The 21,302-nt window shown below is 41.2% G+C and overlaps 1 protein-coding gene across 10 annotated transcripts in view; it reads right to left on the minus strand.

Annotated features, from left to right (window-relative positions):
* The window catches only part of LOC126426972 (uncharacterized), a 281,549-nt gene that overhangs the window by 102,784 nt on the left and 157,463 nt on the right, over nt 1-21,302 (minus strand). For 9 of the 10 annotated variants that reach the window (XM_050089124.1, XM_050089130.1, XM_050089128.1 and 6 more), the window contains one exon: nt 15,105-15,194. The exons of the other annotated variant lie outside the window; for it this stretch is intronic. In XM_050089124.1, the coding sequence (XP_049945081.1) occupies nt 15,105-15,194 (90 nt within the window). The remainder of the gene's footprint in view (nt 1-15,104; nt 15,195-21,302) is intronic. 10 annotated transcript variants of the gene reach the window in all.

A 21,302-nucleotide genomic window follows, 5' to 3' on the forward strand; every position in this document is an offset into this window, starting at 1 on the left:
AAAGATAATAGTTCAGGCAATCACCCCTCCCTGGGCCTAGACTGTACCAGGGGTATGTGCGATACTTACCTGTTGATCTGGGGCTGGGAATTATGCATTACCCAGTCACCTGTTATGTGTCACACATGTGGGATAGCCTTCAGGAGCACACAGGGAGGAAGAAGAAGGAAAGAGAAACCTCAAAAGCCAAAGGGGAGGAGATAGAGAATGAAAAAAGAAAGAACAACCAATGAGGAACTGTTCCAATGTTGGGATATCCTAGACATGTTCCCTAAGGGAGGGGAAAGAGAACAGTAGGAGGAGAGACATGCAGCATGGAAAGAGGTGTTGCAAAAGCTGGAGCCACAAGGTAGCCAAGAACAAACTCGTCAAATAGTGGTGAGCCTCCTGGACAGTCAAAATAGTCTGAACAGATTTTCTGATACACAGACAAGTACAGGATGTCCAACAAAGGACCCCTGTTTGAAGAAAAAAAGCATAAAAACAAAGATCAACAGAAGAATAAACAAATAATATGTCTACAGCTAAATCTGTAAGAATTGTAAATGGAAATTTCAAAGTAGCAGTTACAAAAGCTGCAAACAGTATCACTGTAGGTACAATAAAGAGTGCCCATAAACAGCAGTCTGAAGCATGGAACAATCAGTTCCACCACTGAAATCTGGAAAGAGGCTAGTTCACCAAGGGACAGGTTGACATAATGCATTCCACTGAACAACCTGTTTCTGGTACTTGCGTACCACATGGAACATAGTTTTATAGCAACACAGCACAGTTTTTAAACACAATATAATGTTCCACAAGAGACAATTTTTGATTCTTTGGGAAATTTGAACAGACAGGTAAGTGTTGCTGATGATCTAGTAGGGAACGTTAGCAACAGGCCTACTTAATTTAATTTTGAAAATGTTGTCATAGCGTCTGAACTTATTCTGCAATATTTGAGGAAAACCATCAAAAGAATTGCAGCAGACACTGGTTCATATAGTACTAAGAAACTATCTTCATACCCATACTTGCTGCACAATAAATGGCTGACCTTATGAACCAAATTCTCACAATGAATGATGAAAGATTTCATGTTGGCTGCACGTGGTTCACAGCTGATGGCTTAAATTGTAGTCTAGCAGAAACTCATACTACACAATTCAAAACAAATAAAAATAACTTGCAGTACCAGAAGTAGAGATCAATGAATATACACTGCATGAAGCTCTATGTCTGAAGTTCCTGGGGATGAAGATGTATAGCAAACTGAGATGGCAGCAGCATGTAGTTAAGCAAAAAGCTCAGTTCTATCTGCTTTGACTCAAAAAATTCTCTGTGTTGACTAGCAGACAAGATTGGTAGCATAGTTTGTATAGTTTCACTCAATTTTGCCCTACAGCCTAATCTTTGCAGCAGTGCAGCTAAGGTAAAATAAGTACATATTCTACAGATGTGAGAAGGAAGACAAGACCACTGTGTGAAGTTGATAACCGAGTTTCTTCCATAAGCCTCTTCAACAACCTATGAATTCTTTCATCTACTCCCTATTGTTATTTCTAATAAATAAAAGGTGAGTTTAGGATGAACTCAGCCATTCACAACCACAATACTAAAATTAGGAGTAATTTCCATAGAGACTGTGCATCCTTCTCTAAGGTTCAGAATGGAGTTTTATATTCTGAAGTAAAAGCCTATAACAGGAAGGAAATTGAAAATCCCCACATATTTAGAAGCAAAGCAAAGGAAAGGAATATTTTGTTAGCCACTCCTCATACAATTTATCAAAATACCTGGACTCAGCAAATTATATCCTGAAAAATGTAAATTCTGCTAAGTCTAATAGGGTAGGAAATAGATCCCGATTTTTCCAGTATATAGTTGTCTGAGTAATGTTAGAATGCTTTGAAGTATTAGATAATAACAGCAGGTGAGTAGTATAGGAGGCGGAACAGTGGCTGTTTTCAAAGCAGCTGCATTTCTCCTAATACACATATAAAGAGTAATCTAGAAATAATTACCATAATTATCAGTGTGAATACATTAGTACTAGTCAAAATTAGTTGTCAGTATATTTTACATAAGTAGGCTGAAGTAGTTGGTTCTTTCTCCTAAAGCATAACTTAACTCATTCCATATCCTTGAAAGCTCTTCTTCATGTTTTATGGAATCTAATTTGTGAAACACTGAATGAACTTTTTCTCAAATTTCTATATACAAAATTTTATTCTACAATAAAAGACAGAATATTTGACAACTGCACAGAAGAGAGGCATTTGGAACAAATGACTGGGATATAATGTTATGAGAGGCATATAAATATTGTATTATAATGCAAGCACATTAAAGATATCTACTCAAAAATGAATTACATCTGATTTAATGTCTGACACTAGAAAACTGGACACCAGTAGAAAAGCCCCAGCAAGAAGATGACATCAAAACTATTTCTATCTCAGCTTGATGCTTCTCCTGCTGCTAGAGAAACTGCTTACGCTTTGTAAATACCATCCATATGCCAGTGTAATCCATGTAGAATTCCTTATTTCATTTCTGTTATAGGTTTTTGCCCCAGAATATAAAAATCCATTCTGAAACCTAGAGAATGATGTGCAGCCTTTGTGGAAATTATTCCTAGTCAAAGACTTCTTAAGTAATAGAACCCAGAATGTTGTCTTTGATGGCGAATGTCCATCAGAGACAAAGTTGCATCAGGAGTGCCCAAGGGACGTGCGATAGGACAGCTATTATTTTCTATATACATAAAAGATCTGGTGAAGAGGGTGAGCAGCAATCTACGGCTCTTTGTTGATGATGCTACAGTACACAGGAAGATGTCAAAGTTGAGTGACTGTAGGATGATACAAGATGGCTCACACAAATTTCTACCTTTACATGTAAAAAATATAAGTTAATGCAAATGAGTAGGAAAAAACAAAGCTGTAATGTTTGGATACAGCATTAGTAATATCCTGCTTGACACAGTCACATCTTTTAAACACCTGGGCATAACATTGTAAGGCAATGTGAAATGGACAAGCATGTGAGGATTGCAGTAGGGTAGGCAAATGGTTGACTGCGGTTTATTGACGATATTTTAGGAAAGTGTGGTTCACTTCTAAAAAAGACCACGTAGGAAACTAGTGCAGCCTATGAGTACTGCTCAGGTGTTTGGGATCCCCACCAGGTTGGACTACACAAAGACATTCAAGCAATTCAGAGGTGGACTGCTAGATTTGTTACCGGTAGGTCCGAACAACGTGCAAGTGTTACGGATATGCTTTGGAAACCCACAGTTTGTTGGTGGCCATTCTTGCGGCCAGGCAGCTTGTCGGTTGTCATGCTCATGTAGAAAGCATCACAGTGGTTGCAGCTTAGCTTGTAGCAGATCACATGACAGGTTTCATAGGTAGCCCTGCTGTTGATGGCATAGGTGATGTTTGTGACTGGACTGGAGTAGGTGGTGGTGGTGGTGGGAGGACACAGTCTATTACAGGGACATGAGCAATAGTCTATTACAGGGACATATGCAACAAGGCAAGGGGTTGGGAGCAGGGGTTGTATAGCAATGGACTAAGATATTGTCTAGGTTCAGTGGGCAGCAGAATACCACTGTCGCAGGGGTGGGAAGGACATTTCTCATTTCAGAGCACGAGTAGAGGTAGTCGAAATCATGGTGAACATAATTCAGTTGCTCCAGTTCTGGGTGGTACTGAGTTATGACGGAAAAGCTCCTCTGTGGCCAGATGGTGGGACTCTCAGAGGTGGTGGGACACTGGAAAGATACAATGCAGGAGATTTCCTTTTGTACAAGATTTGAAGGATAATTATGGTCTCTGAAGGCCTCAATGACACCCTTGCCATATTTCGATATTTCAAGAGGGAGAAGGAAGTGAGCAGGCCAGAGAGTTTTTTGAGGTGGTATTGTGCATGTTGCACTAGTTCCTGGAGAGCAAGAGTTTCAATGTGTGTTATGGGATCCAGGAATTTGGGATCACATAGCAGGAGAATTTTATGGATGGAGAGAAGATGCTGCAAGGAGGTTTGGGTCTGATTGATATGGTTCTGCAAGATTGTGTTGGTTAGGGCTAAGGATTCACAGAATCTGAATAGGTGATGGTCAATGTGGAAGGAATGGTGACAGCCAGAGATGGGTAATTAGATGGTAAGGACATTTGGGGGGATTCCATGAACCAAGTAACAATGCAGGAAGAGTATGTGAAGCTGGGTTCTGGCTGGGGATAAGGAAATTTTTCTATATTGATGCAAATGGAAGGAGCAAGGATCCATGGTGGTGGGAAAAACACATAAAAACACGTAATAACATAGAATTACCTCAGAAAAAATTTGAAAAAATACACTCAAACATGTGGGAAAAACTACAAAAAGGACGAACTGGATGAAATAAGAGGAAACAAGATGAAATTGAGAGAGTAGACCGGTAGTGAAAGACAAAAACCAACTGAAATTGGTGCTAAGTCACAATGAGACAAATAAAAAATCAAAATATATGTAATGTGGGTTAGAGGTCTGTTGCTGGATAAGTGTAAAAGGGGGGGGGGGGGGGGGAGGAAGGCAGAAGGATTAGATTATGAAATTAGTAGGTGCGATTTGGAATAGGGAGGGGAAGAAGTGGGTAGTGGGGATGGGTTGGTAGGATGAGATACAAACTTGTGTGGAACAGGAAAGGTGTGTGTAATATGATGCAAAAATACAAAAAGGTGATGCAGGGAGAGTGATCAATATGAAGGTATAGGATTAATGATATTGGCGAGAGTAATGTGGGACATAAGATGCTGCACCAACAATCAACGTAGTGTTGTAACACACACACACACACACACACACACACACACACACACACACACACACACACACACACACACAAAGAAAGAAGGATGGACACTGAGTACAGTAATATATTAGAAAATAGTAACAAAGGAGAACAGCACTGGGTTACGATGGAAGAAACGCCATCAGGCAATCCAGGATGGAATGCAACAATATAATTAATAAGATAGTTGGCACCCACCATACAGCTGAGATGCCAAGTCACAGAAAAGCACAACAAAAAGACTGTTGGAAAGTTAGCTTTCAGCCTATTACCCACAACCTACCCTCCTACATAAAAGATACCAACCATTTCCTCCACTGACTCTCCACAGTTCCTGACACTTTACCATGTGGTGCCCTGCTTGTCACTACTGATGCCACCTCCCTTTACACTAATGCCCATGCCCTTACTGCTATTGAACACTAACTCTTCCAATGCCTGATGGATTCCAAACCCACTACCTTCCTCCTAGTCGCCATGAGTGACTACATCCTCACCCACAATTACTTCTCCTTTGAAAGCATTACCTACAAACAAATTTGGGCCATATTGGCACCCACAAGGCACCAAGCTATGCCAACCTATTAATGGGTCATCTAGAGGAATACTTCCTAAGCATCCAGAATCCCAAACCCCTCATCTTGTTCAGATTCACTGATGACGTCTTTGTGATCTGGATCGAGGGTGAGGACACTCCACCCACATTCCTTCAGAAACTCAACACCTTCTCCGCCGTTTGATTTACCTGGTTCTACTCAAGCCATCAATGTTGACGTCCCACCTCAAAGATAGCTATACCAGTACCTCTGTCATATCAAACTTGCCAACCACCTATTTGGCAGCTGCATACCAAGAAGTCCCTTCCACATAGCCTAGCCACCCATGGCCACAGCATCTATAATGATGAGCAGTCTCTCTCAAAATATACCAAGGGCCTCATGGGGGCCTTTACAGATCATAATAATCCTCCCGACCTTGTACAAAAACATATCTCCTGGGCCTTATCTTTCCAGTTATCCAACACCTCCCAAAGCTGCACTGTCCAGCTGCAGAGGAGTGTTTCCCCTTGTGACTCAGTACTACTTGGGACTGGAGCAACTGAATTACATTCTCCACCAGGGGTTTCAACTGCCTCTTGTCATGCCCTGAAATGAGAAATGTTTTACCCACTATCCTTCCCAATTCTCCCACAGTGACATTCTGCTACCCCAACAAATGTACATAATATCCTCCCAACCCCTTGCCTCATGGCTCATATCCCTCTAATAGACCTAGATACAAGACATGTCCCATACACCCTCCTCCTCCCCCCCCCCCCCCCCCCCCCACCACCATCCAGTCCAGTCCTCTCACAAACATCACCTGTTCCATCAATGGCAGGGCTTCCTGTGAAATCAGTCATGTGACCTACAAGCTAAGCTGCAACCACTGTGATATATTCTACATGGGCGTGACAACCAACAAAGCCATCAACAAACTGTGGCCAAGAAACAAGTGGGCCACCCTGTTGATGAGCATGCCACCCAACATGATGTCCTTCATGTCAATGACTGCTTCACAGCAGTTTGCCATATGGATCCTTCCCACCAACACCACGTTTTCTGAGTTGCGCAGGTGCTAACTCTTTCTGCAATATATCCTACATTCCCTTAACTCTCCTGGCCTCAACCTTCGTTAGTCATTCTCCTTACCCATCTAGCCCATTCCCTGTTCCCATTCCAGCACTACAAAGCCCTCTATTCCACCAACACATCCTGTCTTTTTACTTTTCCTGCCACTCTCTTCCCTGCCCTGCCTAATCTTCTGACTACACCTAGCTGTCCCACTCTCCACCTCATTTCTACACACTCCCAGCAGCACTTTACCATCCCCCACCACTACACCCTGCCATCCCTCTCCTTCCCTGCCCCGGCCTCTTCCTTACCCCCACCTGGTTGCCTCTTCCATAATGTCCTGTTGCTTGCAGTCTGGCACCAGCTGCTAAAAACTGTGGTAGTGTGTGTGTGTGTGTGTGTGTGTGTGTGTGTTGCATTTCCATGAGTGTGTACATGTATCTATGTGGTCTACTTTTTGACAAAAGCCTTGTTGGCCTGTAAACTAACTTTCTAACAGCTTTTTGTTGTGCCTTTCTGCGACTCAGCATCTCCACTGTGGCATCTATCCTTTCCATTATAGATGCATTCCATCCTGTATTTTCCACTGTTTAATTTTTTCCTATTTTTTTTTTCAGCCCAGATGAATACTGAAAATTAAAATGCCACTTATTAAAGTTACAAGACATTCAAAGGATAGTAGTTACTGATATTTCAGTAAGGTTACTGGTAAAATTGTTTTATTTTTGTCTCTGTAGGTCCATTAACCAAGGCATTTTGCACAGAATAATTTATTTCTTTCAGAAGAAATTGACAAAAAATTGAGGTAAGCAGGTTGTGAAATCTATCATAAAATATAGTTATAGAAATAATGAAAACTGGTAAATTCGAAAAGAAGAGAAGTATGGTACAGCAGTAACAAGGGAAATGCTACAAACATTGATTGTAGTGCCAGTTGCACAAGTAAATAGAAATACTGCTACAGATCCTTTGCTTAAATAAGATGACATATATCCAGTTGCCAAGTAAAATGTGTGATGAATAGAAGATAACCCATCACACTTTAATAGAGGAAAAGTTACTGTAAAAAATGGACTAATACAACCAATACCTGTATATTACCTGTCAAGTGAAGTATGGGAACAGTTTTTCAGTAACAGTGTTCTTATTTCAAACTGTGAAGCATCATTTTTCAAAGCAAATGAAATGTGAAAATACAAGATACTACTGGTACCTTGACAAGAAGAAAAAAATGGCAAAGTATGGGGGTCACAGAAAATAGGAGACGGGACAATAATGTACAAAGATTTCAGACAGTGCCATGAGTTTGGAACAAGAATATGTTCACAAATCATAAGTGATTCAAAAAAGGAATTCGAACATGTTGTAAAGAAATACCGTGTGCCACAACTCACACAGAATGGTAGGACATAACATTTCTAAATACATATGTACCTATCAAAGAGAAGAATGACAACATGAAGAAAAAAAATCTACCATTATCTGGTAGGAATGTAAAACTCACTAAGTAGTCATAATGCAAAAGTCATGTTATAGGAATTTAACATCAAAGTAGAAAAAAAAGAAATCTGCAAACCAGTTATTCACAATTACAGCTTACATGAGTAAAATTCGATTTCTAAGCTTTTCGATGTCGAATGATCTCATATTAAGCACCACAAAATTTCAGCACAAACATGTGCATTTAGGGCCATGGAAAACTAGTGAAGCAGACTGATCATGTTGGCATCCAAACAAGGTCCCAAAACAATATTAAATATGTTAGAACCTTTAATGGAGTGTATTGCAACATTAACAATTGTTAATCATGCCACAAACGAAAACCAAGCTCACAAGGAAACCAAATAGAAATATAGATGAAATTACTAGACAAAAATTAGGAAATTAGCAGATGAAAAACAACAAACAAAATAAAATTTACAAAACACATGGAAAGCAACCAAATAAAATCTAGGATGGCACACAAGATACAACTATATAGGAAAGTACATGGGAACAGCTGAATAACAGTGTTCCAGAAGTGAGTTCCAAAGTTACAGGAAAAAAAAAAAACATTGTAACCGAGTCTGGCTTAACAGAAAGTGGGAAGATAAAATGTCAGAGAGGACAAATGTGAGGAAAACATGCATTTAAGAAAGGAACAACATCACAATGAAAGAACGATGCTACACTATTTGATCAAAAGTATCCAGACGCCCTTATGTAATGCAGAACTGGTCACTAGATTTCACAAGAGGTGGTTCACTAGAATAAGAGGAGGTTATTAGTAAAGAACAGTAACAGTAGAATGAGTATCTCAGTGACTTCAAACATCAACTAGTCACTGGATGGCACATCAGTGACATATCCATTCCCCCCTAGACTATTGGTCATGTGATACTGAAGTGGAAATGTGAAGCAACAATCACAGCTAAATGAAGCTCAAGGACTGGCCTGCCCACAGTCCCAATCCGAACCCACTGAAACACCACTGGCATGAGCTAGAATATTGACTTTGCTACAAACTTGTGTCCAGCAGCACTACATTTTCTCGTTTTGACTAGTGAGGAAGACATATAGACACCTTACTGAAAGTGTCCCCAGCAGAGTTCAACCCGTCATGAAGGCAAAGGCTAGACACACTCAATATTAATGTCCACCAATAGGTATTCGGTCATTTTGGTTGAGGTTACAAGGCCAGATCACTCAATCAACCACAATGTGGGGCAGCGTATATAGGCCAGACGTGCTGCACACTACAAGAATGCTGCGATGAACATCAGTGTCATACACGCCTTTGTCAACAAGAAAAGTCGGCAACTGCGGAACACTGTCTGAATACAGGATATCACATGACTAATGAAAAGACAGAATTCTTATCCCTGGCATCATCTTTCTGGGATTGTGTCATTAAGGAAGCAATACATATCTGTACAGCCGATAATCTCATCAACAGGGAAATTGGATTTCAACTGAACACAGCCTGGAACCCTGCATTGGCTGCTATTAAATCACGATGTGAAAATGAAGATTATTTCATAAGAGACCTTTCATAACACTGGTCAAGTACAGTCATTGGTCAGTAACGTCTGGCAGCACTGTTGGCAAATGCAGCATACAGCGCATGGGAAGGAGAGTGGCTCTGCGATTTTTGGCAGAAGGAGTTTGAGTATGGCACCATATGCATATGCACAATTTCCGTACCAATTTCTTTGCATGCATGCATGTTATAGAAACAGTGTGTTGACATGCAGATACTGTCAGTCGTACCTAGCCACCAGCAAGGTTGAACCACCTGAAGATGTCTGACAGTTGCACCGAGGAAATATTGTGGAATTTGCACAATGTGATCTGGCGGCAAACCCATGAAGACTATTTACAACTTATCCCCTGGGAAAGCTTAAAAAGTCACAACAAGATAGATGCTGTCTACAGGAAAATTAAAGAGACCTTTGGAGAAAAGAGAACCACCCATACGAATATCAAGAGCTCAGATGCAAAACCAGTCCTAAGCAAGAAGCAACATCACAAAGGTGGAAGGAGTATATGAGGGGTCTATACACGGGAGATGTACTTGAGGTCAATGTTATGGAAAGTGAAGAGGATGTAGAAGAAGATGAGAAGGGAGATATGATAGTGCATGAAGAATTTGATGAAGCACTGAAAGACTTAATTTAAAACAAGGCCACAGCAGTAGACAACTTTTCATTAAGAGCTACTGATAGCTCCGCAGTCTCTGGCAGCTGAGCTTCAGCTACCACAGGCTGAAGTGTCATGTGCATGTGAGTTGCTGTTGCAGGTTGTGTGTGTGTGTGTGTGTTTTTTTTCTATTTTTGACAAAGGCCTTGCTGGCTGAAAGTTTATTTGTGACAGACTTTTTTTGTGCCTACCTGCGACACAGTATCTCTGCTATATGGTGAGTTGCAACTTTCCTTTTCATAATATTGGAACTATCAGTTTAATAGGTTACAGTTGCAAATTACTAACACCAATTGTTTACAGATGAATGGAAAAACTGGTAGAAGCTGACCATGTGGAAGATAAGTTTGGATTCTGGAGAAATCTAGGAACATGCAATGCAATAGCAATCCTACAACTTCTCATAGAAGACGGGCTAAGGAAAGGGAAACCTATGTTTATAGCATTTGTAGACGTAGAGAACGCTTTCCACAAAGCTGATTGGAATACTGTCTTTGAAATTCTAAAGGTGGCAGGGGTAAAATACAGTATGCAAAGGGCTATTTACAACTTACACAGAAACCAGGTAGCAGTTATAATAGTCGAGGGGCATGAAATGGAAGCAGTAATTGAGAAGGGAGTGAGGTCGTAGCCTCTCCCCGATGTTATTCCATCTATATACTGAGCAAGCAGTGATGGAAACAAAACAAAAATCTGGAGTCAGAATTAAAGTCCAGTGAGATGAAATAAATACTCAAGGTTTGCCAATGACATTGTAATTCTGTCAGAGACAGCAAAGGACATAAAAGGGCAGTGGAACGGAAAGGACAGTATCCTGAAATGGGTGTACAACATGAACATCAACAATAGCAAAACGAGAATAATGGAAAACAGTTGAATTAAATCATGTAATGCTGAAGGGATTAGATCAGGAAATGAGATACTTAAAGTAGTAGATGAGTTTTGCTATTTGGGAAACAAAATAACTGATGATGATGAGAGCAGGGAGGGTATAAAATGTGGACTGGCAGTGTCAGGAAAAGCATATCTGAAGAAGAGAAATTTGTTAACATCGAGTATAGATTTAAGTGTCAGGAAGTGTTTTCTGGAAATATTTATATTGAGTGTGGCTATGTAAGGAAGTGAAGCATGGACAATAAACAGTTTAGACAAGAAGAGAATATAAGCTTTTGAATTGTGGTGCTACAGAAGAAGAATGCTGAGGATCAGATGAGTAGATCGTGTATGTGATGAGATTTTACTGAATAGAACTGGGGAGAAGAGAAATCTGTGGTACAACCTGACTAGAAGAAGGGACCAGTTGGTAGGACACATTCTGAGACATCAAGGAATCACCAGTTTAGTACTGGAGGGAAGCTTGGGGGGGGGGGGGGGCATGGGGGGGGGGGGGAGGCTTGCAGAGGATAGAGTAGCACGGAGAGCTGCACCAAGCCAGTCTTAGGACTGAAGACCACCACCACCACCACCACCACCACCACCACCACCACAACAACAACAACAACAACAACAACAACAGTAATAGGTATTTGGATGTTCAGTGAGGTTTCGGGATTGCAGCCGGATCATGACTTCTTGCCACGATATTTTGGCATGTGCATTGGCAGCCATTACTATTGAAATCCGTGCCCTCTGGAAATACTGTTCTGTCTGTGGTGTGCAGGCGCATGCGTAAAGGTGAAAACTACATGTCCGTCCTCTGTCAGAATACGCGCTGGTGTTACTAACAACAGACGTCAGATGTCGCCAAATGTGTCATTGTGAATAAAGGTCTCAGTAGAGAGACAAGATGTATCACCAAATCATCAGCAAGAACCTTTTGGGATTCAGTAATTAAAGAATCTGTGGAGATACACCTAGCACAAAATCTTATAAATCTTGATGAGGATTTTCAACTGGACAAGGCTTGGGACCCAGTGATATCTACGACTTCTTCTGAGAGAAGACAGTTTATTCATAACGACACATCTTGTGACATCTGAAGTCTGTTTTTAGCGATGCCAGCGCGCATTCCAACAGAGGGCAGACATGTACTTTACACCTTTATGTATGTGCCTGCTCACCACAGATGGAAGAGTATTTCCAGAGGGCATGGATTTCGATAAAGAATGTTCCTGTGATGGCCACCAATGTGCATGCATTTCTGCACCAATATTTGCTATAAAGCTGACACCGGAAACTTGCAGTCTCCAGTGAAGGACACTGACCTGAAGATGGCTGGACGACTGCCAGCTGAAATATTGTGGCAAGAAGTCAACATGATCTGGCTGAAATCCCAAAACCTCATTGAACATTCAGTATGCTGGGAAAGCTTCAAGAATCACATCAAGTATTCAGCTGCTTTTGATCAGGTAGTGTATAAAATCTAATAGTAAACACAATGAACTCTGACACATGAGGAATACTACAACAGTATCATAAGAGAAGCAGAGAATGATTTCCAGTACCACAGGCCATGGTGAATGTATCAAAATATAAATGTAATATTCCCGTAAAATCATTGAAACGGAACAGTTTACAAATTATAATGTGAAAAATAATGACAAGAGAAACATGCAAAAAACATGGAAGCTGTATTTTTCACAATGGAGAACTGCAATTAGAACAAACATTATTAACAGATACCATTTCAAAGAAAGAAACAATGCCTTGCAGACTGGGAAACAGCAGATAAATGGATCGTATTCACAAAAAATGCCCCTCTATGTGTGATAATTACAGAGGAATTGTTTTACTTGGTGTCTAAACAGGCTGATTGCCATAACTGAAGAACAAATTCAGAACAATCTGTAGGGTTTCAGGAGTAGCTGTTGGGTTTCCACTGAAAAATATCTACATGGTTACATTTATTTGCTCTCATACAAATTACTGAAAAAGGGTAGAAAATAAATGTAGATGGCCACATACCATTTCTTGCTTTCAAAAAGGCCTACAATGGTGTACACCACTGGACACCACCAAGCATCATGATGGAATTTGAAATACCCTCAAAATTTATCACATTAGTCAAAATGTATATAGGTGAAACATTATGCCAAATAAAGACACCATTCGGAGAAACTGAATGTAAACTGGTCAGAGAAAAAATTTGCCATTTCGTACATCTTATTTATCTCCATCAAAGAAAACAGTGTTACAGAATTAACTAAAACTGACCAACAATGGATCCAACTGCAGGGTGTGAACGTTACTAGTCAGCTACGCAGATGATATTGGATTAATAAGTAGTTCTAACAGAGAGTTAAGTGGAATTGTGCAAAACTGTGAAATGAATGAAAACAAGAGTTACAAACTAATGACGGGAAGACAGAATGTCTAGCAATAAGTAAAAAAATTCAAAGTGATGCGTTGATGCATCACTGACTGTGTATGGATCCGCTTTCAAGGCAGTTTACCATTTCAAGTACTTAGTGAACTGTTTAGTAAAGACAATAGAACAGATATAGAAATATATGATCACCTTGCAGCATCGAAAAGAAAGCTATAATACTATCTCAAAGGAAAGACATCTTCACACTATTCACGACATTATCAGACACCTACCTAACCAGTAATATTACATTGAAGTAGAGCTTCAATATATAGAATGGAAGACAAAAACTATTGTATTAGACTGAAAAATATTAAGAAAAAGTTTTGGATATGCAATCAACAACAATAACACAAAATGAATATAGGAAAAATTAAGAGCTACCCGAGTGGTATGGACATGCAACATTGTCAAAGTACTACAGAAAAGGCTGAGCTGGCTGATCACATAGCAACAATGTTAAAGAATAGACTGCCTACAGAAATATTGTCTGGGGCCATAGTTGCAACAAGAGAAAGACAAAGATCTGGAATAAATGGCAACACAACATCTGAGATGATACAGCTAGGATGGACATTGTTGTGTACATAGTTCCGCATAGTCAGTGTGTACACAACTTTCCCACTAGAGTGCGCCCCGCTAAGCACAACAACACAGGCGCACCGCTCGTCCGTCTCCGCACTACGAGATGGCGCTGCCTTAGAGACAGACCAAATTCTGCTTCCGCCGATCCGCATATTAATATGTAACGCAGCCAATGAGATTGCTGCTAATGTAGAACCTTTTCTCCTCGCGGATCACACTCGCGCAGTGATACCTGAATGCGTGAAGTATTATAAAGAATCTACAGACCTCAGATTAGTCTGTACCAGTCTATAGTCAAGTTTCAGTCTGCAGCTAAGAAGATTATCATATTGCTGTATGTAGCCATGAAGATAAATGCATAGACATTTTGTCAAGTATCAGAGATATGTGAGAATAAGATTAACGTACGAAGACCAAAGGAACTTCAGATTGTCAATTGTAAATAGTATCCAGAATCAAGTTAAGTAATTTTATGCTTGTTATTATTTTAATAAATGTGTGTGAAAATTAATCAAGTTATGTTTAAAGTTGGTCACCATCAATCTGCTACTCTAAGTGTGCAAGTGGCATTTCTATCATCTGACATAATGGCGGAAGATAAACACGCCACGATAAGACCACGAGACATATTGTTGACACTCGCCTACTTCGTTAGAGTGACAAGTCAAATAATCTGATGGTGTGTGTACCGAAGGTCTTACAGTATGCACACCACAGACATCAATTTAGACTGGACATACATCACACTCTACAAAGGGAAATGGAAGAGGCTTATAGAGCAGACATGTGGTTGGTAAGGCCCTTGCTATATGGAAAATTACATAAAAGTACAGTACTGCACATATGCATTACACAAAATATTTGACATTTAGAGGGGCCACTGTAAATAAGATTTTATATATCATTACAAACCATAGTCAGAAAATAATAGTTGACAATCAAAGTCAACTGGAATAATATAAGAATACTGGGAAATTAATAGTGCTAAGCTCTAGGGCATGGTCACAATATAAATATTGAGTCCTTAACATTCAACAATTAGGCAACTACTTTTTTACGACTACCCATTCCATATGCAGTATTCAGGGATATAAATGCTTACATTATTCTCAGTTTCATCCCACCCAAAATTTAGTCTGGGATCATCAGTAACATCAGTGGACCATGACACTTCCAAAGGATGTTCAAGAACCTGGAAAAAGAAAACAATATTCCAATGAAAACCGCTTGTACATTTCGCTACATATAAAAACGATAATTTTCGGACCAATTTTTCAATAAACTTACATCCCGATGATCCCGCATTGTGCTACATTTCAGTAGGCTCTTCGCAATGTAAGTTCTCTCTCCAACAAAGCATATTTCATGAAGTATAATAACCTTTATTGTCATATGCTCACCCTGCATACTGCCTGCAGTTACAGAGTATTTATGCTTTTCCATCCCCTCAACAGTTTTCACAACTGGTCCTCTATCTTCAATAAATCCATCTGTGTACTGTTGTCTGGGTTTTTAAATGTTTTCTTAATTAAATTTACTGGCCTTCAGCTTCCACCATAAAGTCAGCTCATCCTTACATACAATAGACAGAAGAAGAATAGTTACAGATAGACCAACACCAAACAATCAGAGTAATATCAAATTTTATAGAACGATTTTTCACTGTCCACAGCCAGTGGTATGCCAGTATTAGAGGGGAATAAACAGTGAATCTGTATATCTTCTGAAAAGCCTGTGATCCTGCGTTGTTTATAAAGCCTACATGTAGGTTGGTAACCAATGGCCAAGCTTTTCAAATTCTTGTAAAAGGATTTCAGTAGTTCTATGTAGTCAAGTTGCTCTAAATCAGTTGTGGCTCAAATGTGTTCAGATACTGAGGCCCTCTTCTGGAGAAAGCTATGTTGTTATGTCATTTCTGTCAATCTTGGGTGTCTCCTTCTCTCCAATCATCATCTGCATCTTCCACAGGACATAAGATCTTCTCAAAAATTTTCTCAAAAATTTTATCTCCAAAATTTAAGTTTCTTATCATGTGCTTTTGTAATACTACATCTACATCTACATGATTACTCTGCAATTCACATTTAAGAGCTTGGCAGAGGGTTCATCGAACAACAATCATACTATCTCTCTACCATTCCACTCCCAAACAGCGCGCAGGAAAAACAAACACCTAAATCTTTCTGTTCGAGCTCTGATGTCTCTTATTTTATTTTGATGATAATTCCTACCTATGTAGGTTGGGCTCAACAAAATATTTTCGCATTCGGAAGAGAAAGTTGGTGACTGAAATTTCGTAAATTGATCTCGCCGCGACGAAAAATGTCTTTGCTTTAATGACTCCCATCCCAACTCCCGTATCATATTTGCCACACTCTCTCCCCTATTACGTGATAATACAAAACGAGCTGCCCTTTTTTGCACCCTTTCGATGTCCTCCGTCAATCCCACCTGGTAAGGATCCCACACCGCACAGCAATATTCTAACAGTGGACGAACGAGTGTAGTGTAAGCTGTCTTTTTAATGGACTTGTTGCATCTTCTAAGTGTCCTGCCAATGAAACGCAAGCTTTGGCTCGCCTTCCACACAATATTATGTATGTGGTCTTTCCAACTGAAGTTGTTCATAATTTTAACACCCAGGTACTTAGTTGAATTGACAGCCTTGAGAATTGTACTATTTATCGAGTAATAGAATTCCAATGGACAAGAAAGGAGCCTCCACGAAGAGTATGTGAATGCAATACACATACTCGGGCGTCCTCTGGGCGGTTGTATACCGGCTGATCCTTTCACTCCAGAAGCAACATGACAATCCTACAGAAAAGGATCTTATCAGGCCCAGCACTGACGATTATCTCTGTAAATATTGAAGGCCTGTCTGCATGCAAAGTACGTCTGCTACAAGACCCCTGTCAGAAAGAGAAATGTGACGTCCTGTGTCTACAAGAAACTCACAGAGATAGCACACTCAAAAGACCCAAGATAAACGCCGACAGTATGGCAGCGCAATCTTTACCAGGCCAAACATGCAGATCCTTTCACGCAGTATAAACGACATCAATGATACTGAAGTGCTAACCATTGAACTTAGTGACTGCACTGTTACATCAGTGTATAAACCACCAACTGTGGACTTTTCCAGCTCCAACGTAAAATTTTTTAATAAAGACAGAATTAATTTTGTAATCAGTGATTTCAACAGCCACAGTACGCAGTGGGGCTACCAAGAAGAGGACGACAATGGCACGGCTGTGATCTGCTGGGCCGAGCTAAACAACCCAAAACTGATACATGACAATAAACTGCCTGCTTCCTACAACAGTGGCAGATGGGGGAGAGGTTATAACCCGGACCTCATCTTCGTTAGCCATCAAGTACCGTCCCAATGCTCAAAAGGAGTTTGCTCACCAATACCAAACACCCAGCACCGTCCAATAATGTGCCAGATCACATCTGTCGTTAAACCCCATAGCGTACCTTTTCGCCGTAGGTACAATTTTAAGAAAGCAGAATGGTCAACCTTTCAAAACCTCATGGAAGATTTTGTAAACAACCTACCACCTGAACCAAGATTCTATGACAATTTCGTGAAGGCTGTGCAGTGGTGTTCCAAGCAATCGATCCCTAGAGGATGCAGAAGCAATTATGTTGAAGGCCTTACGCCAGAATTAGAGGATCAGTTGCAGCAATACCTGACACTGTTTGACGCAAAACCTCTATCCGCGGAAACTATCACTGCGGGCGAGCAGCTAACCGAGTCACTAGCTAAAACCAGGAGAGAGAAATGCCTGAGGACAATAGAGGAATTGGACATGAAAAGGAGCAGTCAGAAAGCCTGGACACTCCTTAAACATCTCAACAATGACCCGACTTTCTCTCCAGGACATGCTCCCGTCACAGCCGACCAAATAGCCCACCAGCTTCTCAAGAATGGGAAACCTGACACCAAAATCAGGAAGTCGGAGACCAAAATAGACAGGATTCAACACCAAGAAAATTCAACTCTGGCCACCCCTCTCACAATGGCAGATCTGGACAAAGCCATAGCGAAATGCAAGCTAAGGAAGGCCCCGGGCCTGGACGGGATTTCTGTTGAACAGATTAAACACTTTGGTCCCAACGTTAAACAATGGCTACTGAAACTGTTTAACAATTGCATGGAAACAGGTCAGATTCCCACAATCTGGAGGAAGGCTAAAGTTATTGCCATTTTAAAACCAGGCAAAAATGTTGATGACCCCAGAAATTTCCGACCCGTATCACTTCTCTGCCATATCTTTAAAATCTTTGAAACAATACTCCAGGATCGCCTCTCCAGTGCCATAGAACGCTACCTAATCCCCCAACAAGCAGGTTTCCGCCCAGGGAAAAGCACTACAACTCAGGTAATTAACCCCACACAGCTGATTGAAGATGGCTATGAGAACCGGAAAATAACCGGTGTTGCCTTTATAGACTTGACAGCCGCATATGACACCGTCAACTTACGTCTGCTAATGAAGAAGCTGTATGCCATTACCAGGGACTTTAAATTCACATCCACAGTTAGAAGTCTGTTAGAGAACCGTAGGTTCTCTGTGGAACTCCAAGGGATGCATAGCAGGTGGCGGGCCCAGAAAAATGGTCTCCCTCAGGGCAGCGTACTGGCACCCTTACTTTTTAACATATACACCAACGATCAACCACTGCTAGCTGGTACGGAAAACTATATCTACACCGATGACCATGCTATGGTCGTACAGGGTGACTCCTTTGAGGATGTTGAGACAAGGCTCACGGATGCGCTAGACATGCTCTGTCAGTACTACGCCGACAATCAACTCAAGCCGAACCCTAGCAAAACACAAGTTTGCGCCTTCCATCTCCATAACAAGCAGGCATCCCGTAAGCTGCGTGTCTTCTGGAAGGACACACTCCTCGAACACTGCGTTAACCCCAGATACCTAGGAGTAACCCTAGACAGGGCTCTGGCGTATAAACAGCACTGTATTAACACCAAAATGAAGCTGAGCGGCAGAAATAATATTCTTCGGAAAATAACGAACTCCTCCTGGGGCGCAAAGCCAGAGGTAGTGAGGACCATAGCACTAGTAGTTTGCTTCCCAGCAGGCGAATATGCAAGCAGTGTCTGGTACAACTCTACTCACGCTAAATAGGTCGACATTGCTCTGAACGAGACCTGCAGGCTCGTCACTGGATGTCTGAAACCGACGCCAACAGACAAGCTCTACCATCTTGCTGGGATTGCACCTCCTGCAGTGCGAAGAGAAGCGGCAGCCTATAGTGAAAGAGCGAGGGCTGAGATGGCAGAGAGCCACCCCCTCCACAAAACTCAGCCAGCCACCAAACGCTTCAAATCTAGACGCAGTTTTCTCAGAGCAACCGAAGATTTTAGCGACCAACCTGGATCTAGGGTGGAGAGATGGAAGCGGTCGGGAGAAGGGCACTGGATGGAACCAAAGGAAGAATTGGCACCAGGTTACGATGAGGATTGGGTGGTCTGGAGATCACTAAACAGGCTACGCACCAACACTGCACGGTCAACCTTCTGAAGTGGGGATATTCTACTACATCTAATCTCTGCGACTGTGGAGAGGTGCAGACGACCCAGCACATGTATAACTGCCCTGAATGTCCTTCACACTGCACTTTAGAGGATCTGATGTTGGCAACCCCAAATGCTGTCGACGTAGCCCGCTTATGGGCCAAATGCCTATAACATTCTGTTTCTGTGCACACATATTTGTATATATATTTATATATATTTTCATATGCCTGTAATTAATTTCTTTCTGTGTGCTATTCATTTTTTTTTATATTCCTGTATCCATGGTGCTTCTGACACGAATAAAAAAAAAAAAAAAAAAAACGGATTTCTTTTGGAACTCATGTGGATCACCTCACACTTTTCGTTATTTAGCAACTGCCACCCGCCACACCATACAGCAATCTTTTCTAAATCGCTTTGCAACTGATACTGGTCTTCGGATGACTTTACTAGACGGTAAATTACAGCATCATCTGCGAACAACCTAATAGAACTGCTCAGATTGTCACCCAGGTCATTTATATAGATCAGGAACAGCAGAGGTCCCAGGACGCTTCCCTGGGGAACACCTGATATCACTTCAGTTTTACTCGACGATTTGCCGTCTATTACTACGTACTGCGACCTTCCTGACAGGAAATCACGAATCCAGTCGCACAACTGAGATGACACCCCATGGGCCTGCAGCTTGATTAGAAGTAGCTTGTGAGGAATGGTGTCAAAAGCTTTCCGGAAATCTAGAAATACGGAATCGACTTGAGATCCCCCGTCGATAACAGCCATTACTTCGTGAATAAAGAGCTAGCTGCGTTGCACAAGAACGATGTTTTCTGAAACCGTGCTGATTACGTATCAATAGATCATTCCCTTCGAGGTGATTTATAATGTTTGAATACAGTATATGCTCCAAAACACTACTGCACACTGACGTCAATGATATAGGTCTGTAGTTCGATGGATTACTCCTACTACCCTTCCTAAACACTGGTGCGACCTGTGCAATTTTCCAATCTGTAGGTAGAGATCTAGCGGTGAGCGAGCGGTTGTATATGATTGCTAAGTAGGGAGCTATTGTATCAGCGTAATCTGAAAGGAACCTAACCGGTATACAATCTGGACCTGAAAACTCGCCCGTATCGAGCGACTTGAGTTGCTTCGCAACCCCTAAGGTATCTACTTCTAAGAAACTCATGCTAGCAGCTGATCGTGTTTCAAATTCTGGAATATTCCATTCGTCTTCCCTGGTGAAGGAATTTCGGAAAACTGCGTTCAATAACTCCGCTTTAGTGGCACAGTCGTCGGTAACAGTACCATCGGCACTGCGCAGCGAACGTATTGACTGTGTCTTGCCGCTTGTGTACTTTACATACGACCAGAATTTCTTCGGATTATCTACCAAATTTCGAGACAATGTTTCGTTGTGGAACCTATTAAAGGCATCTCGCACTGAAGTCCGTGCCAAATTTCGCGCGTCTGTAAATTTTAGCCACTCTTCGGGATTTCGCGTTCTGAACTTCGCATGCTTTTTCCGTTGCCTCTGCAACAGCGTTCGGACCTGTTTTGTGTACCATTGGGGATCAGTTCCATCTCTTACCTATTTATGAGGTATGAATCTCTCAATTGCTGTTGCTACTATATCTTTGTATTTGAGCCACATCTCGTCTACATTCGCATAGTCAGTTCGGAAGGAATGGAGGTTGTCTCTTAGGAAGGCTCCTAGTGACACTTTATCCGCTTTTTTAAATAAAA

The sequence above is a fragment of the Schistocerca serialis genome, chromosome 11, assembly GCF_023864345.2.
Source record: "Schistocerca serialis cubense isolate TAMUIC-IGC-003099 chromosome 11, iqSchSeri2.2, whole genome shotgun sequence".
NCBI classification, from domain to species: Eukaryota; Metazoa; Arthropoda; class Insecta; order Orthoptera; family Acrididae; genus Schistocerca; species Schistocerca serialis.